Source organism: Lutra lutra, chromosome 9 (genome assembly GCF_902655055.1).
Source record: "Lutra lutra chromosome 9, mLutLut1.2, whole genome shotgun sequence".
NCBI classification, from domain to species: domain Eukaryota; kingdom Metazoa; phylum Chordata; class Mammalia; order Carnivora; family Mustelidae; genus Lutra; species Lutra lutra.
Window position 1 is genome coordinate 31,765,478 of NC_062286.1, and position 16,256 is coordinate 31,781,733.

At 38.5% G+C, this 16,256-nt stretch overlaps 1 protein-coding gene across 12 annotated transcripts in view; it reads left to right on the top strand.

The window, feature by feature from the left end:
* The window catches only part of ARHGEF33 (Rho guanine nucleotide exchange factor 33), a 119,163-nt gene that overhangs the window by 21,138 nt on the left and 81,769 nt on the right, over positions 1 to 16,256 (top strand). For 9 of the 12 annotated variants that reach the window (XM_047746773.1, XM_047746770.1, XM_047746774.1 and 6 more), the window contains exons 3-6: positions 6,995 to 7,105; positions 8,705 to 8,754; positions 13,623 to 13,766; positions 16,079 to 16,243. In XM_047746773.1, the coding sequence (XP_047602729.1) occupies positions 7,081 to 7,105; positions 8,705 to 8,754; positions 13,623 to 13,766; positions 16,079 to 16,243 (384 nt within the window). In that variant the 5' untranslated portion in view covers positions 6,995 to 7,080. The remainder of the gene's footprint in view (positions 1 to 6,994; positions 7,106 to 8,704; positions 8,755 to 13,622; positions 13,767 to 16,078; positions 16,244 to 16,256) is intronic. The other 3 variants (XM_047746781.1, XM_047746780.1, XM_047746782.1) reach the window with 1 other exon arrangement.

Here is a 16,256-nt window from a genome sequence, read left to right on the forward strand (position 1 = left end):
TAAAAGCACCCATTCTGAAATCAGAGACCTGAGTTCCAATTCCGGCTCCCTCTGCCATTTTTTTATCCTTGATCCTTGGTATATTATTACCTCATTGTCCAAACCCTCAATATTTTCATCTATAAAACAAGACAATGATACATGCTCAACAGGACAAATATGAGGATTTAATGAAATGCGACAATATAAATAAATATGAAGTTGTAGTGCTTGGCACATAGCAGCTGTTCAATAAATGTTATTTCTCTCTCCACCATTCTTTTTCTTTTTCTTTTTTTAAGGTTTTATTTATTTATTTGACAGAGAGAGTGAGAGAGCACAAGAAAGGGGGAGCAGCAGAGGGAGAAGCAGGCTCCCCGCTGATCTGGGAGCCTGATGCGGAGCTCAATCCCTGGACCTTGAGATCATAACCTGAGCTGAAGGCAGATGCTTAACCACTTAACTGATTGAGCCACCCAAGCACCCTCCACCATTTTTTATATAGCACACAGAAAGATGCTTAAGCTCTATCAACAGATCTGTTGACAAATTTAAGGAAATACATGGCTTTCTAGGAAAACATAAAGAATTAAGCAGAAAAATTGAGTAGATCAATTACCTTTGAAAAAATTGAAGAGAGTTTAAAGACCTGTCTACCTTTTAAAAAAAGGTCCAGATGATTCCATAGCTATGCTCTAGTATCTTTTAAACAACAGGTAATTCCAATTTAAATGAAATTTTTCTAAATTATAAGAAAAGGTTGAAAACTCTCTAATTCATTTTAAGAAGCCAGCATAACCTTAATGCCAAAAAAACAATAAACCTTCCACAGATCAAAGTCACTCGTGAATATAGTTGTGAAATGTCTAAATATTAACAAATAGAATCCAGCAGTGTATCAAAAGAGATATATCCTAGGACTGTAAGTATGATTCAACATCAGGAAAGCAGCAAATAATAAATTAAAGGGATAAAAAACAATTCTATCAATGGCTATTGAGAGGACTAATAAAATACAATATCCATTCCTAATAAGAAATTTTAGTAAAATCGAAATAAAAAGAAATTATTTAAATATGATAGAGATTATTTACCAAAGATAGTATTCTAAAATGCTATCGTTTTAAATGATAATTTAAATGATCATTCTAAATGACTTTAAAGCCATTTACATTAAAATCAGAAAATGGATAATGATGTCCACCATCACCATTATTAGTAAACATTATTCTGGAAGCTCTAAGAAATACAATAAGATAGGACAGTGAAATAACCAGTATAAATATTTGAAAATAAGGATAAAAATCACCCAAAGGGGGCACCTGCCTGGCTCAGTCAGTAGAGTGTGTGACTCTTGATCTTGGGGTCATGGGTTTGAGCCCTAAGTTGGGTATAGAGATTACTAAAAAAAAAAACTTTAAAAAATTACCAAGAAAGCTCAAGAAATACTAATTTATTTATTTATTTATTTAATTTTTTAAGTGGGCTCCACACTGGGCTTGAACTCACAACCCTGAGGTTAAGACCTCAGCTGGGATCAAGAGTTGGACAATTAATTGACTGAGCCACAGGCACCCCAAGAAATACTCATTTAGAAATCTTCTATAATTAGTAAAAGTATTTATTAAGGTAGATAAATGTAAAACAAATATGAAAAAAAATAGAGAATACAAAAGCCAGCTAGAAGCGGGAATGGGAAAATGCCATTCATAATAGCAATAAAAATTATAAAATACAGAACAAATTTTACAGGAGCAGAATCTTTTTTTTTTAAAGATTTTATTTATTTATTTGACAAAGAGAGATCACAAGTAGGCAGAGAAACAGGCAGAGAGGCTCCTCACTGAGCAGAGAGCCCGATGTGGGGCTTGATCCCAGGACCCTGGGATCATGACCTGAGCTGAAGGCAGAGGCTTTAACCCACTGAACCACCCAGGCGCCCCCAGGAGCAGGATCTTTAAGAAGAAAATAATAAAATCAGATCAAGACCTAAAGCAAGATCCAGTCAAATGAAAAGAATATACATGCTCTTGGGTGACAAGACCTGATGTTAAAAAAAAGATCAGTTGTCCCAAATTAATATATAAATCTAATACAATTCCAATGAGAAGCCCAGTTTTTTTTTTTTTTGTAATGGATAAAATGATCTTGGAATCCTTTTATTCATATGGAAAAATAAATGTCAGGTAAAGCAAATTATAAAAAAAAAATAGTTGACTTCCTTACCAAATATCTTTAAAACATGGAAGGACATATAAAATTTGTGGTTTGGGAATTGAAACACAGAGAATGGAATGGAACAGAGAGCCCATAAAAGATCTCTGTGTATATGGGAAGTTAACGTGACAGAAATAATGTTCAAATTCTGTGAAGGAAAAGGATGGCTTGGTAACGACTGATGCAGGCACAAGCAGCCATCCATCTGGAAGGTAAACAAATTGGTCTCTCCCTCGCATCACATACAATTACAAGTTCCAGATGAATTAAACACTTAAAAATAATGAAAGTCTTGGAAGAAAATTTAGGGAAACGTATATAAAATCTTGGGGCCACAGAGAGCTTTTAAAGTGGTGCAAGAAATCTAGACTAAGGAAAAAAGATCTATTTGACTTCATAAATTTAAAAACGTTTCAATAGCAAAAGTGACCACAAAGTCGGAAGTCAAAAAAGATAGATGGGAAAAATATTCAAAATTCACACAACAAATAAAAATCTAATTCCTATTATGTGAAAACTCTTGCTAGATGATAAGGAAGAGATAGATGATCCAATGGAAAAACATGCAAAGCAGAGGAATAGGTCATCTCAAAATAGCAAATCCGAGTGTACGGTAAGGATATGTAGAGATGCGCAGTAGCGCTAGCAATGAACCAAAGTAACTATGAAATATCACTTGTCACTCACCTGACAAGAACTAAAAAGTGTTAACAGGCACTATAGGCTGGGATACAGGAGAGGAGGTGCTCAGGCCATATTCCTGGGGGAAATGAGAGTAATTACAGCCTTTTTGTGAAACAGCCTAGTTGTATCTGTTAAAACCCCACATCATTAAAAGCACCAATGTGTAAGCCTCCATGTACTAAGCTGTTTGTTATAGCACTATCTGCAGCGGCAAAATGATGGAAATCGAGGGAATGTACATCAGTACAGAAATCATTAACATAGGTCATTCATGCCTCAGATACTATGGAGCTACTAAAAATAATTTATTTCATCTATACCAATTATCTTGGGAAGATTGTCACAATGTACTATTAAATGAAAGGAACAAGATGCAGGGAGGTCTCGTTTGAACCTACGATGACATGTATATTCTGTGTATATGTGTGTATATGATTATGAGAGGTGGAGAGAGGAACGGAAGAACACTAGCAGATGGTCCACATTCATCAGTGTGACTGGGGAGAAGCCTGCAACTCTCTGCTCAGTGGCCACTGTAAAATCAACATGAGTCACAAGGATCCAATTTTTAAAAAAGAAAGTAAAACACTTGTGCTATAATGTAGGTGAAGTGGTGATGCAAATAGGTCCGTTAACAATCATGTAAAACATTCAACAGGAAAAAGATTGGCAGGCAATACAGCTGAATGATCATTACGGTTCCTTAAGCAGAGGCATTATAGTTGTTTTTTCCATCTACATTCTAAATTTTCTCTAATGTAGTTTTGTTGCTTTTGTAAAAAAATAAATAAAATAAAAATGCTAATTTACTTTATATTAACCACACTTTATTATGCCTTGAAATCTGTCACTATAGGTACATATGTAAGCTTGATGACATCCTAACTCTGAAAATGTGTACATTTACATGTTATCTATGACATACAAGAGGTATTTTCTGTTTGTTTTCAATTAGGCATAGATGAGATGACTAAATCCCTGGGAAATAATTATCCATAAAAATATGGCTTTACATGGGGTGCCTGGGTGGCTCAGTGGGTTAAAGCCTCTGCCTTCAGCTCAGATCATAATCCCAGGGTCCTGGGATCAAGCCCCACGTCTGGCTCTTGCTCAGTGGTGAGCCTGCTTCCCTTCCTGTCTCTGCCTGCCTCTCTGCCTGCTTGTGATTCCTGTCTATCAAGTTAAAAAAAAAAAAAAAAGAAAAATATGGCTTTACATATTTCGAGATTTCCCCCCTGCTAAACAGTAACAGATATCACTTCTAACACTAATGTTCTTTTAAAAAAGATTTTATTTATTTATCTGTAGAGCAAGAGAGCACAAGCAGGGGGAACAGCAGAGGGAGAGGCAGGCTCCCTGCTGAGCCGGGAGCCCAATGCAAGGCTCAATCCCAGGACCCTGGGATCATGACCTGAGCTGAAGGCAGACACTTAACTGACTGAGCCACCCAGGAGCACCCTCTAACAGTATTTTCAAAGCTGTGTGGCCTTGGGCAAGTCATTTCTCTTCCCCTCCCTAGGCCTCAGTTGCTTTCCCTATAAATGAAGAAGCTGGATGAAGTAATTTTCTCATGGCCTTTGGCTCTAACATTCCATGATTTAGTTTATATACATCATAGAATGCATTAGATTGAACAATTGCTATGGAGAAGAAAGTTTTCATCTTGTAATACTTACATCATTTGTAAAAGACTAGAGAAGATGCCCAACCTTTATGTAACTTTATGCTCATATGAAAAATGTGCAAGACTCCAAAGACTGTATAGCCTTGACTCTCTTGCTACTCCTCATTTATAATTATATAGCTATTGACCAATACTTTTTCATTCATGTTTACCTTTTTTGCCCCTGCCAACTTATTATTTTGCTTCACAGACCTCAATACATGAATGAAAAGGTTTTTTTTTTTTTTTTTAAGATTTATTTAGGGATGTCTGGGAGGCTCAGTCAGTTGGGCCTTGGGTCATGGTCCAGGGATCAAGTCCCACATCAGGCTCCCTGCTCAGTGGGGAGCCTGCTCCTCCCTCTGCCTGCTTACTCCCCCTGTTTATGCGCTGTCTCTCCCTCTCTGACAAATAAATGGGTGAAGTCTTTTAAAAATATATATATTTATTTATTTGAGAGAGAGGGAAAGTGAGAGCATGTGCAGGAGGGCAAGCAATGGGAAAAGGGGGAGAGAATCTCAAGCAGACTCCATGCTGAGCACGGAGCTGACCTGGGACTGGATCTCACGACCCTGAGGTAATGACCTGAGTTGAAACCAGGAGGTTGATGCTCAACTGACGGTGCCATTCAGGCACCCCTGAATGAAAAGTTTTAATTCTACTTTCTTGAGGCATAACTTGTAGAGAATAAAATGTCCCCAATGAAAATATACATTTTATGAGTTTTGACAAATGTATGCACCTGTATAACCACTACCACAGTTAAGCAACAGAACATTTCTATCATCCTGAAAAGTTCCCTGTGCCTCTTCCCAATTAAGCCCCACCCCTTATCCTAGGTAATTATTGATATGCATTTTGTTGCTATAGATGAGATATGTCCTTTCTAGAGCAACCAACACGTTTTTGACTTTTGTTTTCTCAATCTTGGATAGTGTTAATGTATTTCAATAGTTTCAATCAGGTTTCTCAGGTGCACGCAACAGAAAAGAGCTCTGGCTGATTTCAGCAGCATAGGAGTTTGCTGAAAGGATGTGGGCAGCTCATAGGGTTGCTGGGAGCCTGGAGAACAAGACTGGGATTATGCAGCCAGCAACAATGCCCCAAATCATAGAGTATAGCTCTTCTGGTGAGGGAAACACCCAAGCAGCAGTTGGAGTTACCTCAACTCTGTACCAGGTCATGGTCACTGCCACCACCTGTGGGGCCACTGCTACTTTAGGAACTCTGTTTCTTAGAAAGTACATCCAGGATGCAAAGTACATCCAGTATATCTGTCCTAAGAAATCCTTCTGCAACTGCCATTGTCAACTGTGTGAGTAAATCTGAGTGGCATACCCTAGAGCATGCAGCCTTCATGCCAAAGCGGCAGGGAGCTTAGGAGAACCTGCCACTTTCAGCCTCTAGAGTAAGACTTAATCAAGCTTTGTAAGATGGGAAGACTCCCCTCTTGTTGGAAAGGGTTAAAATCCTAGATGGCCAAGAAAAAGGCCAAAGTCTATATCACTGATGGTTAGGTTTGTTTTTTCTTTTTTTTTTTTTTTTTTTAAGATTTTATTTATTTGACAGAGAGAAATCACAAGTAGACAGAAAGGCAGGCAGAGAGAGAGAGAGAGAGAGGGAAGCAGGCTCCCTGCTGAGCAGAGAGCCCGATGCGGGCCTCGATCCTAGGACCCTGAGATCATGACCTGAGCCGAAGGCAGCGGCTCAACCCACTGAGCCACCCAGGTGCCCAGGTTTGTTTTTTCGACTGCATTCTGAACGTGCGGCTCCATGTGTGACGGTCAGTACAACCAGGCCGCATCTGATAACAGCCCCTGTGTATAAAGTGGTCTACCAGAGGCCGAAAGTGGGAATGAGGTCATCAAGGCACTCACTGTGCAACGAAATAGAAACAGATGTATTGGCCTTCATACTTGCTTAAGTTTCTTCTACTTTTTTTTTTTAAAGATTTTATTTATTTATTTGACAGAGATCATAAGTAGGCAGAGAGGCAGGCAGAGAGAGGGGGAAGCAGGCTCCCTGCTGATCAGAGAGCCCAATGTGGGGCTCGATCCCAGGACCCTGAGACCATGACCTGAGCGGAAGACAGAGGCTTTAACCCACTGAGCCACCCAGGCACCCCAAGTTTTTTCTTCTTAAGATGATCTCCCTCAACTATAACCTGTTAATAAAATTAATGGGTCTAAAGGAATTGATTTGATCCCAAAAAAATGTAGTGTATTAAAAAACTGCCACAATTTTAAGTAATGAATTTCATATTTATTTATAAAATACCTTTAACTTTTAAACCAAATATTAACTTGATATTTTTACTCTTCTGAAATGACATAAACCTCAAGTTGCCTCTAATAGCTCTGTTCATTTCAATTATTATGTTAATACATAAAATAAAACCAGTTACTTCACCAGTCCTACCTGCTATCCTGTATTCGTGATTTCAATTGCCAGGTCCAGAGAAGAAGGGGTGGCCTGATCCAGGGACAAAGAGGATGTAATGTTGAAGAATCAGCTGGAGGAAAGAAGCAACAGGCACCATGGAAAAGACCAAAACAAAGCAAGGTTAGATTTTTCCTATGTCTTGTTTTAGATCTCAGGATTTAAGAAACAGAGGTTTCAGTCTTCTCTTGCCATTGTATCAAAACATGATAATATGTTACCTTGACTACTCTCATCTCCTTCTCATCATATAATGACCATGAAGAGCACAGACTTGGTGCTGGAGAAACAGGCCATGTGGAAATGCTATCTATATAATTTGGTCTGAATAATTATCTTATTTTTCTTTGCAATAACTTTAGGACTTGCTTCAGAACAACCTGCTGAATAAGGCCAAGATACAGATTCAAGTAATAAACATCCAACACCTTCTAGAAACATAAGTGCTCTCTCTTTTCATCTTTACCATGCAGAATCAACCATATAGAAATAGTTCTGTTATCATCTCCAATTTACAGATAAGGAAACATTCATAGAGGAGTCAGGCTACAATCACAAAATGTCAAAGTTTGATCTGGAAGCCTGTTTTCTGTTCTCATGTTCTGGTTCTTGCTCTGATACCAGGCTGCTGGGACACAGTATAAAATGGGCTAAGTAATCTTTACCCAAGCTCGTGTGAGGAGTTTTGGTGATCTCAAACCACCTGGATTTTATAGGAACAGCCTTCTGTTTATATAAGTTCTGGGCTCAGGAACTTCATTATTTATGAACTTAATACACTGAAGCTGGTTCCTCTAAGGGAGGGTTTTCTACACCAGTATGTCTTAAGGGAACAATATACACACACATTCATACAACCAAATATTTGTTTTCATCTATAAACTGCTGGATTTATACAATGTGACACAATGGAAATATAACTAAGTGGATGAGGAATGAGCTGCGTGATTTACATGACTATCTTGTCTTCGTGGCCAGCCAATGTGGTTCTGAAAGTTTAAGCCAACCCTTTTTCTCCCTAGTTTATAAGTGGTTTTTATAACCTCCTTTGTATAAGCCAACCCTTTTTCTCCCTAGTTTATAAGTGGTTTTTATAACCTCCTTTGTATTTGCCCTGTGTTTCAGTCTCTAGTGTTGCCAATATTCTTTCATTTCTGCCTGCATCCTTCCCAGAATCTTTCCATTGACAATTCCCTTTACCAACCCTCTTGCGCAGGAAGACAGTAAGATTACCTTAGCGGATCTGGGCAGTGACAGGAGGGGAAACCTTAAAAGTTTGTCAAGGACATTTTGTGTAGGTGTCCTGAGAACAACAGAGTGGTAACTAGACAGGTGTCTGGTGTAGCCTTCCTGAGTACAGAACTACCTCCTCAAGTAAACTCCTATTAGCCTCAAGAACATGAGGGAAACCCTTCAAGGGCATTCCCTTCTGGTTGGTTAATGATCACTAATCATTTACTTTGGATGAGAAACTTCCCCACTGTGGTAGAACATCTTTTGTCTTGTTACCACAAGAGTTTTATCAGGTAGATATGGTTAGGTCATTAGGATGTGAATATAGAAACCACCTACACCATCTTACGTTTGTTCTTATATCACTGGTTTCTTGTCATGCAGCCACAGATTTAAGATCCTATGAGTCGCCTTATTCCCTGCATGTGTGTGAGGAGGATAGGGACAGAATGAGTCATGTTCATTGAACAAAGCTCTTTCTTCCTACAGGAGAGAATGAACATATGCCGATGAATAACCCTTCCACACAGATTTACCAGGTAAAAACAATTAGATTGTTTTGAACACTCCTGTGTGTGATAGTGATGACTGTCGCTTACGTATAGAGTTTTCTAGCACTCGCAAGTGCTTGCACCTCCGTCATTGCGTTTGTTCGCTTACCAGGACCATGAAGTAGGCAGGGCAGAGAGTTAAGCTCACGTTACACCTTTGAGAAAACTGTTGAGTGAAGGACAGCTTATCTAGGTTCTAAATTATGGCATGGCCACTCCCATGTCTATTCCGGTTTCCTTGCCCGTTGCCACCGTCATTCTGGCCATGACACTGTGCGATGCCAACTCCATGAGAGAGGAGGAGAGAGCAAGCTCTGTTTTTCTTTGTTTCCTATCTTAGCAGGGAAAACTGAAAATTGAAAGGGGGTTAACACTGCAGATGTTCACACAGGGTGATCAAAAAAATGTTAAGCTCCCTCTGAACAATGGGAATAATTTTATTTCTAAGGAAGTTAAAAATTCTGCAAAACATTTTATAGTGTGTTTGCAACAACAGTCACTTGGGGCTGCTTTGACTTTCTACAGAGTATTTATTTAGTATCTATCTTCTAAATGTAAATTTAAAGTAAAATTCTGTCCTTAAAAATCATGGATGTTTATTCTGATATAATCTGTAATGTAAAAGAAGCTTTGGGCTAGGAAAATCCATGCTCCCCTCTCAAGTTAAGGCACTGTTATCTGGAATGCAGGAGATGGAAGAAAGAACTAGCAGAGCTTGGTGGGGGCTCGGAGAAAGGATGATTTCAAAGTTGGCTGTAAAGTTTTAAGGTTTGGTTGGGGAGTGGTCTTCTGGAAAACACAATAGGAATCCAGAAGAGTGGAGAGTTTTAAGGGAAATGTTATTTAGATTTGTTGAGTTTAAGTGATAGTAAAATGAAAATAATGACTAGTTCCCAGAAATCTCATGCAAGAGGTCACTGCTGTGAGCCAATCAGGGCGAGCCAACACAGGATTATGAAAACATTTTTGTAATCATGCTGCTCCTAGACCAAGACCAGCAGTGAGAAGGAGTAGAGGAAACAGCCTCATTTCAATTTATTACATATTTATTGAGCAGTTACTATGTGTAAAATCAACTGCTTGGTCTAGTGAGAAATAAAACAGACATTTGCAATCGATTTTTAAGTGTCCACCTTCTGGAAAACAGATACAATAAATGGCTCAAACAGGTAGGCTGATGGAAGGATTACAACAGAGGTACTGATGTGGTGGAGAGATGAATGAATATTGGCTGAAGGCATTTAAGGACAGATTGGTCGTTTGGTAAGTGGATATGGGAAAAGGTGTTTCAAGCAGAGGGACCAGCTTGAACAAAGGCCTGGAAGCAGGAGTGAGTCTTCACTCAGTGCTGATTTGATGCCTCACTTGTCCACGACTTCCAACTGTCTTCCCTGCCCACCTCTCCTCTGCTCATATCACATCTGACCTGTGTATGGCATCGGAGTGACTGTGAGTATGTCTTTAAACTTAGGTATGATTTAAAGTCTATTATAGATTTTATGTAGGTCACTCCCTGAATGTTGGCTAAATATAGCGGCAGTGTGGGGTGGCCTCATTCTCTCATTGTATCACAAACCTAAGTACATCTGTTCGCAGTGGAACAAATGAAGCAGTGGAAGCGAAGCTGGTCTATATGACCTCTGTGGTGCTGTGATCATAACCCCATCCTTGTTTTTAAAAGAATGCTTCCTAAAACCCAGACTGGTTACTCCAAGCAACATTTAACCAAAAGAAGATGAAGGAGAAGTAAAGAAAGAAGAAGAGGAAGAGGAAGGAGGGAAGCAGGGAGAGGTTAACTATAATAGAATACAATCTATACCAAGAAGGGAGAGCAAACTATGAAATTTGAAGTAAAATATGACATTTTAGCCATTTTCTATTTTATTTTCCTGATAGAGCCCCCCGATCCCTACCTGAAATTATAGTAAATAGTATCTTGTTTATTTATTTATTTTTTAAGTGTCTGTTTCCTTCTCTAGAATGTAAGCTCCAAGGGCAGGGACTTAGTCCATTTTGCTGTCTGTTGTATCCTCAGCATAAAGTATAAGTACCTGGATTATAACACATATTCAATAAATATTAGTTGAATGAATGAATGAATGAATATCTACAAGATGTGTATATTGCTTTGAGCCAAGAGGTCTGATGCACTCATTTAGTCTGGTGTCAAATCATGTTTGGAAAATTGTCTGGTTCTTCTTTGGGACGAAAAAGAAGAGATCCTTACTCCCTACCCTAATCAAAATAAACTCAAAAATGGATTAAAAGCCTAGAAATTTAAAATAATCAAATTATAGAAGTTTAGAATGAGTGAATATTTATCTTGTCTCTGGATGTGAAAAAAGCACTGGAAGAAATCACAAAGGAGAGGGCTAGAGATTTCCCCCCACATCACAATTAAAAAATTTCCCAACATAAATGTATTTTCAACCAATTCAAAGGCAAATAACAAAACAGGAAAATTCTTTTACAGAAAAATACCACAAGGGTTTAAAGATATATAAATAGTCAATACAAGTCAGTAAAAAAAGAAACTTCTGAGACCTCAATAGAATATGGGCAAAGGACACAGACAACTTACCAAAGTAGAATTATAGATAGCTAATAAGTAGGAGAGAAGATGGAGACTTTTGAAGCTTATGACAATTTGATTAGTGAATAATAAAATAATAATATTTAGTTCTGACGAGTGTGTGTAAATTGGTGGAAACTTCAATAGAACTTTTTAGTTAAAATATAGTAAAAGTGTTAAAATGTTCATAACCCTAATTAGCTCCCTGCTTTTAGATGGATTTGACCTCCTTGGTAAATAAGGTACCTTGACCCAAATCAGATCACGGGAGCCAACAGGAGAACAAGCACTACCAGCTCCCAGTTCATTCCAGAATTATTACCAGAACCGGTGAATCTGTGTGGATACACTGATTGTTCTTTAGCTCATATTCCCTCTTTTTTTTTTTTAAAGATTTTTATTTGTTTATTGGACAGAGAGAGATCACAAGTAGGCAGAGAGGCAGGCAGAGAGAGAGAGGAGGAAGCAGGCTCCCCACCAAGGAAAGAGCCCGATGTGGGGCTCAATCCCAGGACCCTGGGATCATGACCTGAGCCGAAGGCAGAGGCTTTAACCCTCTGAGCCACCCAGGTGCCCCTCATATTCCCTCTTATTTGACTTTAAGTCTATTCTGCTTTTCTCTCATCCTTCATTCACTGTACATAGGCCTCTCAGATTTCACCCACTCTCTTCTCCAGAGTCAGATTGTGTTGCTGCAAACTGATTATTTCCTTTTGCACACGGATTTTTAAAATAAGATTCCATTAACTTGTGAAGTGGGGGTGGGGTCCCACAATCAAGGCCACAGATGTGGTAACTGCACCATTTGGTCCTAGCCCAACTCCCGCTTAATGATGTGAATTCCAATATGTTTCTGGCTCACCTGCAGGAATGTAAACATTGCAGCTTCCTCCCATTTATGTTACTTATGTTTTGTATATTTTGTCCAAGACATGTTTTTCTAAATACACTAATTTAGTCCTTTGAGTCAAATACTTCCCAACGTCTTAAGGAATATTTAGGAATTTATCTTAAGGAAATAATCTGAAATGCATACCAAGTTTTAAATAAACAGCATTATAGGTCAGCATTATTTATAATGTTGAAAAATTATAAACAACATAAATTTCCAAGAAAACTGAATGGGTGGATAAACTCTGGCACATCCATAGGATGGAATATCGAGTAACCATTAAAAATAGGCACATAGAAAAAAATTTGGAGGCTACAGGAAAGGATTTATAACAGTGTTTGGCAAATATATCTGTAGTATGAGTTCAACCATATAAATGTATGCACTTATATTCACAGAACAAAACAGAGGAAAATGTGCCCAAACATTCGCGGTTGTATAAAAGTAGGGAGATTTGAAGTGATTTTTTTTTTCTTTTTTCTTTTTCTCTGCAACGAAAATAATTTAAGAAAATGAGTTATGTGCCAAAAGGACCCCTAACTGAAAAACTATGGGAACCAGTCCTACAGTAATAGGTTTCATCATTAAAATTGCCTTTGAAAGTTTTCTAGGATTTGTTTAGTCTGTTTTGAGCCTCAGTCTCTTTTTGCCATTAAGGAATATCTCCCAACACCAGAGAAATTAATTCTACTAGGCCTGTGGTGATTCCCAGATTGATAAGATAAATTTCCAGCATGCCCTGCTTCACATCTTCTTCAGTCGTGCACTGTAAGAATGACGTTAAGGGTCAACTTCTGCAGGGAGTATAGAAGAGTAGATTTGGGAAATTTACTCAACCACTCAAATGACTTGCTGCCCACTTTTTGTTTTAAATTATCATATTTCTGGGGATTAATAAAGAGGCCTAAAATGAAGAAGATGAAAACTGGCAGAAAGACCATATTTCCTCTGTACAAACCCTGGTTTGGGGGAAAACCAAAGCAATTACTTTGGCATCCTTGCCATCGTGTGCTGCTCCTTAGAGCCTGTCGTCAGGTGTTGTAGGAATTTGGCCTGCCTTGTGGAGCTTCCTCAAATCTTGACGTTTATGACTTAACAGGGATCTCAAGGCCCAGGCCCAGTCCCCTGAGTTGGACTCAGACTAGACTTTGACCTTGATAATGGAACAGAATGAAGGGCAAGTCTGTGTGAAAAACAAGTTGGAACAACTTGCATAATTTATGAAAATTAGTTTGAGGGAACTTTGGTGAAAAGTGATGGGAAGACATTAATTAAAATTCACCAAGAAAGTAAAGAAAATTGGGAAACAGAAATTAAGAACAGGAAATAGGAAGAATTCGGACTCCTCTCCCCTATTTCTTTGAGCCTAAGATGCCCTCTGTGGTACCCTAGGCTTCGAAGTACAAGTCTTCCCTGAACCTGCCTCCGGTGGGAGCCCGCCTCCAGCGGCAGGATGGAGGGATCATAACCTCTCTAGAGCAGCTTCATGAAAAAATCAACGAGATGAGGAACGTGTTCAACTCGCTGGAGAACAAGGTAGACACCCGTTTCTAATCCTTGGGGTGGGCTGTGGGGTGTCAAATGAGAGAGCTGAAGAGAGAGAGCAGAGAAAAGATGTTAAGTCCATGTCCTCAGAGTATTTTTTATTCACAAGGAACGGCCAGTTGGTATTGGAAAACTAGTCTGTAGCAGCTAAAGATGCTGAGCCCCATGTCGTCTTCAAGGCGACACGTTTCTGGTGTGATTATGCTCACATATGGCATCCCTTCCTTGGCTGATCAGTGGATGGAAAGCTGTTTATCAGTCAATAGTGTTATTTTGGTGGTAGGTACCCAAGGGGCTCAAAGTAATAAATGGGAAGGAAATGGGTTCCTAACCTAAAATGGTTTCAAAATCCCCAAAGTCCCTATATAACCTGACTGTTAGGGAAACTCAATTTTTTTTTTTTTTTTTTTTTTTTTTTTTTTTTGAGAGCTGGGGTTCTACAGGTGAGGAAAAGTCCTTTCCTCTAGGATCCTCCTGCTGTCTTTTGGTTCCTGGGGAAAACTCCATACATCCACCTAAGGGAGCAGTGATAATGAAACCTATTTCTGTCGGATAGTGGTTCCCTTTTTTTTTCAAACAGAAAACCAGAGCACCTGAATGAATGTCAGGTTTCTTTCCTTCAATTTTAAAACTTGCACAGATTTTGCTTTGATATTATATTGCCGTTGATTTTATTTTGTTCACTAAAAATGAATTTACATAATGAGGACTACCAGATCAAAGGTAGTGGACTTGGTGATTTAATTCCATTATGATGACTAGATTAGGACATGTACAAAGATCCATCGCAAAGATTAATTAAAATTAAAAATGATTGTGGCGAAATATAGATGGCTTGTGTTGTTTCTCAGGCTTCTAGCCCTGAATGCTTGGCAGGTCCTGCTTTTGTCCTCAGAATGATCTCTTTGACTCCTCTTATTTCTCACTATTCCCGCCCCTTGAAAGAAACCTTTGTGAGGCACAGTGAACCACCAAACCCTATATTTTAAAAATGTGGTGTAGGAGACCAAGTCATTTTATAGTGGGAGGTGTCGTTGTGAGCTGGAATCATTTTGGATGACCAGATTCTGAAAATGTTTAGAAGTACACATTGGAAGGAATTTTGTTAATGTTGTCAAAAGTTCTGTTTTAAAGAGAGAACTGAAGCTACGAGTTCCTCTCCTTAGCAGAGTGTAAGATCATGAATTTCAAGAAAGTAATGTTATTATCTTATTGTTATTATTATCTTAACTTTCTGTGTGTTGAAAATGCTTCTTTACATTTGTTCAATAAAAAAACCCAACAACCCGAACTTTAGAAGCGCTCCATTTTCTCCACATTTCTGTTTGTGCTTAACTTTTTGATGTGTCACTGAAAGGGGGAGAAGAATTAAATTACTCGAACACCTTCTTTGTACCAAGCATGCACTGTGGCAGGAAGCTTACCTACATGTATTCATTTAATGTCCAGACAGCCCTGTGAAATAGGTGTCACAGTAGTTATTTTATGCAGGAAGAGACTGCTACAAAGAGTTAACCAACTTGCCTGAGGTCTTACTTCTCATAGGAGAGCTAGAATTTGTACCCTATCTGACTCCAGAATTGATATATTTTTCATGGTATGGAAATTGACAACAGAAGTCCGATGTGCGTACTCCTACAGGACCAGGCTTGACTCCTGAAGATAATTCAACATCACTATCAACAATAGTGTGCTGAGCTCCTAACACTGTAGTTATTTCCTGCCACTCAAATGCAAATGCCATTTACTCCTTTTCTATGATATCATCATATATATATATATAATGTATATATATTTATATATATGGCCTCTTCCCTTTCAAAGAAATTCTCAGATATGCCTAGTTATTACTCTTTTTATCATTTAATTTTTAAGGGAAATATAACTGAATTTCTTCATCTTCTACAACACCAGGGATAATAGGACCCATCCCTTCTTTCATAGGATTCAAAGAGTTATTGGATCAGATTGTATTTCACATGCATATGTTGCTTTTCAAGTAAATCTCATTTTAATCAAAGGTGTTAGAATAAACAATAGCTCACAGGAGCACTTGTAAACTTAATGGTTTGCTTGCTTGTCACTATTAAGCTTCGGCATGTGCTATATAAAAAATTCCCTCTTTCCCTAAAAGAACGGGACCAAGTTTGCCATATGTTGTCTACACTTTAGTCTACCAGGAAATGAGGTCTGTAGATTTTCAGGAGCCTGGTTTCTCAAACAAAATGAAAACTCAAGGGGCCAGCGGTAGTATTCATAACAGTTTACAGAAAACTAAATTCACTCTTGGTGATTGTCTTTAGTTGCAGGCCTTGGCCTCTGAACTCAAAACTGGATTCACGGAGGCAATGCAAGAACTGTCAAGAATTCAACATGGAGAATATGCTTTGGAAGAGAAGGTTAAGAGCTGTCGATGTTCCATGGAAGAAAAAGTTACTGAGATGAAGAATTCGTTGAACTATTTCAAGGTAGGTTCCTCTT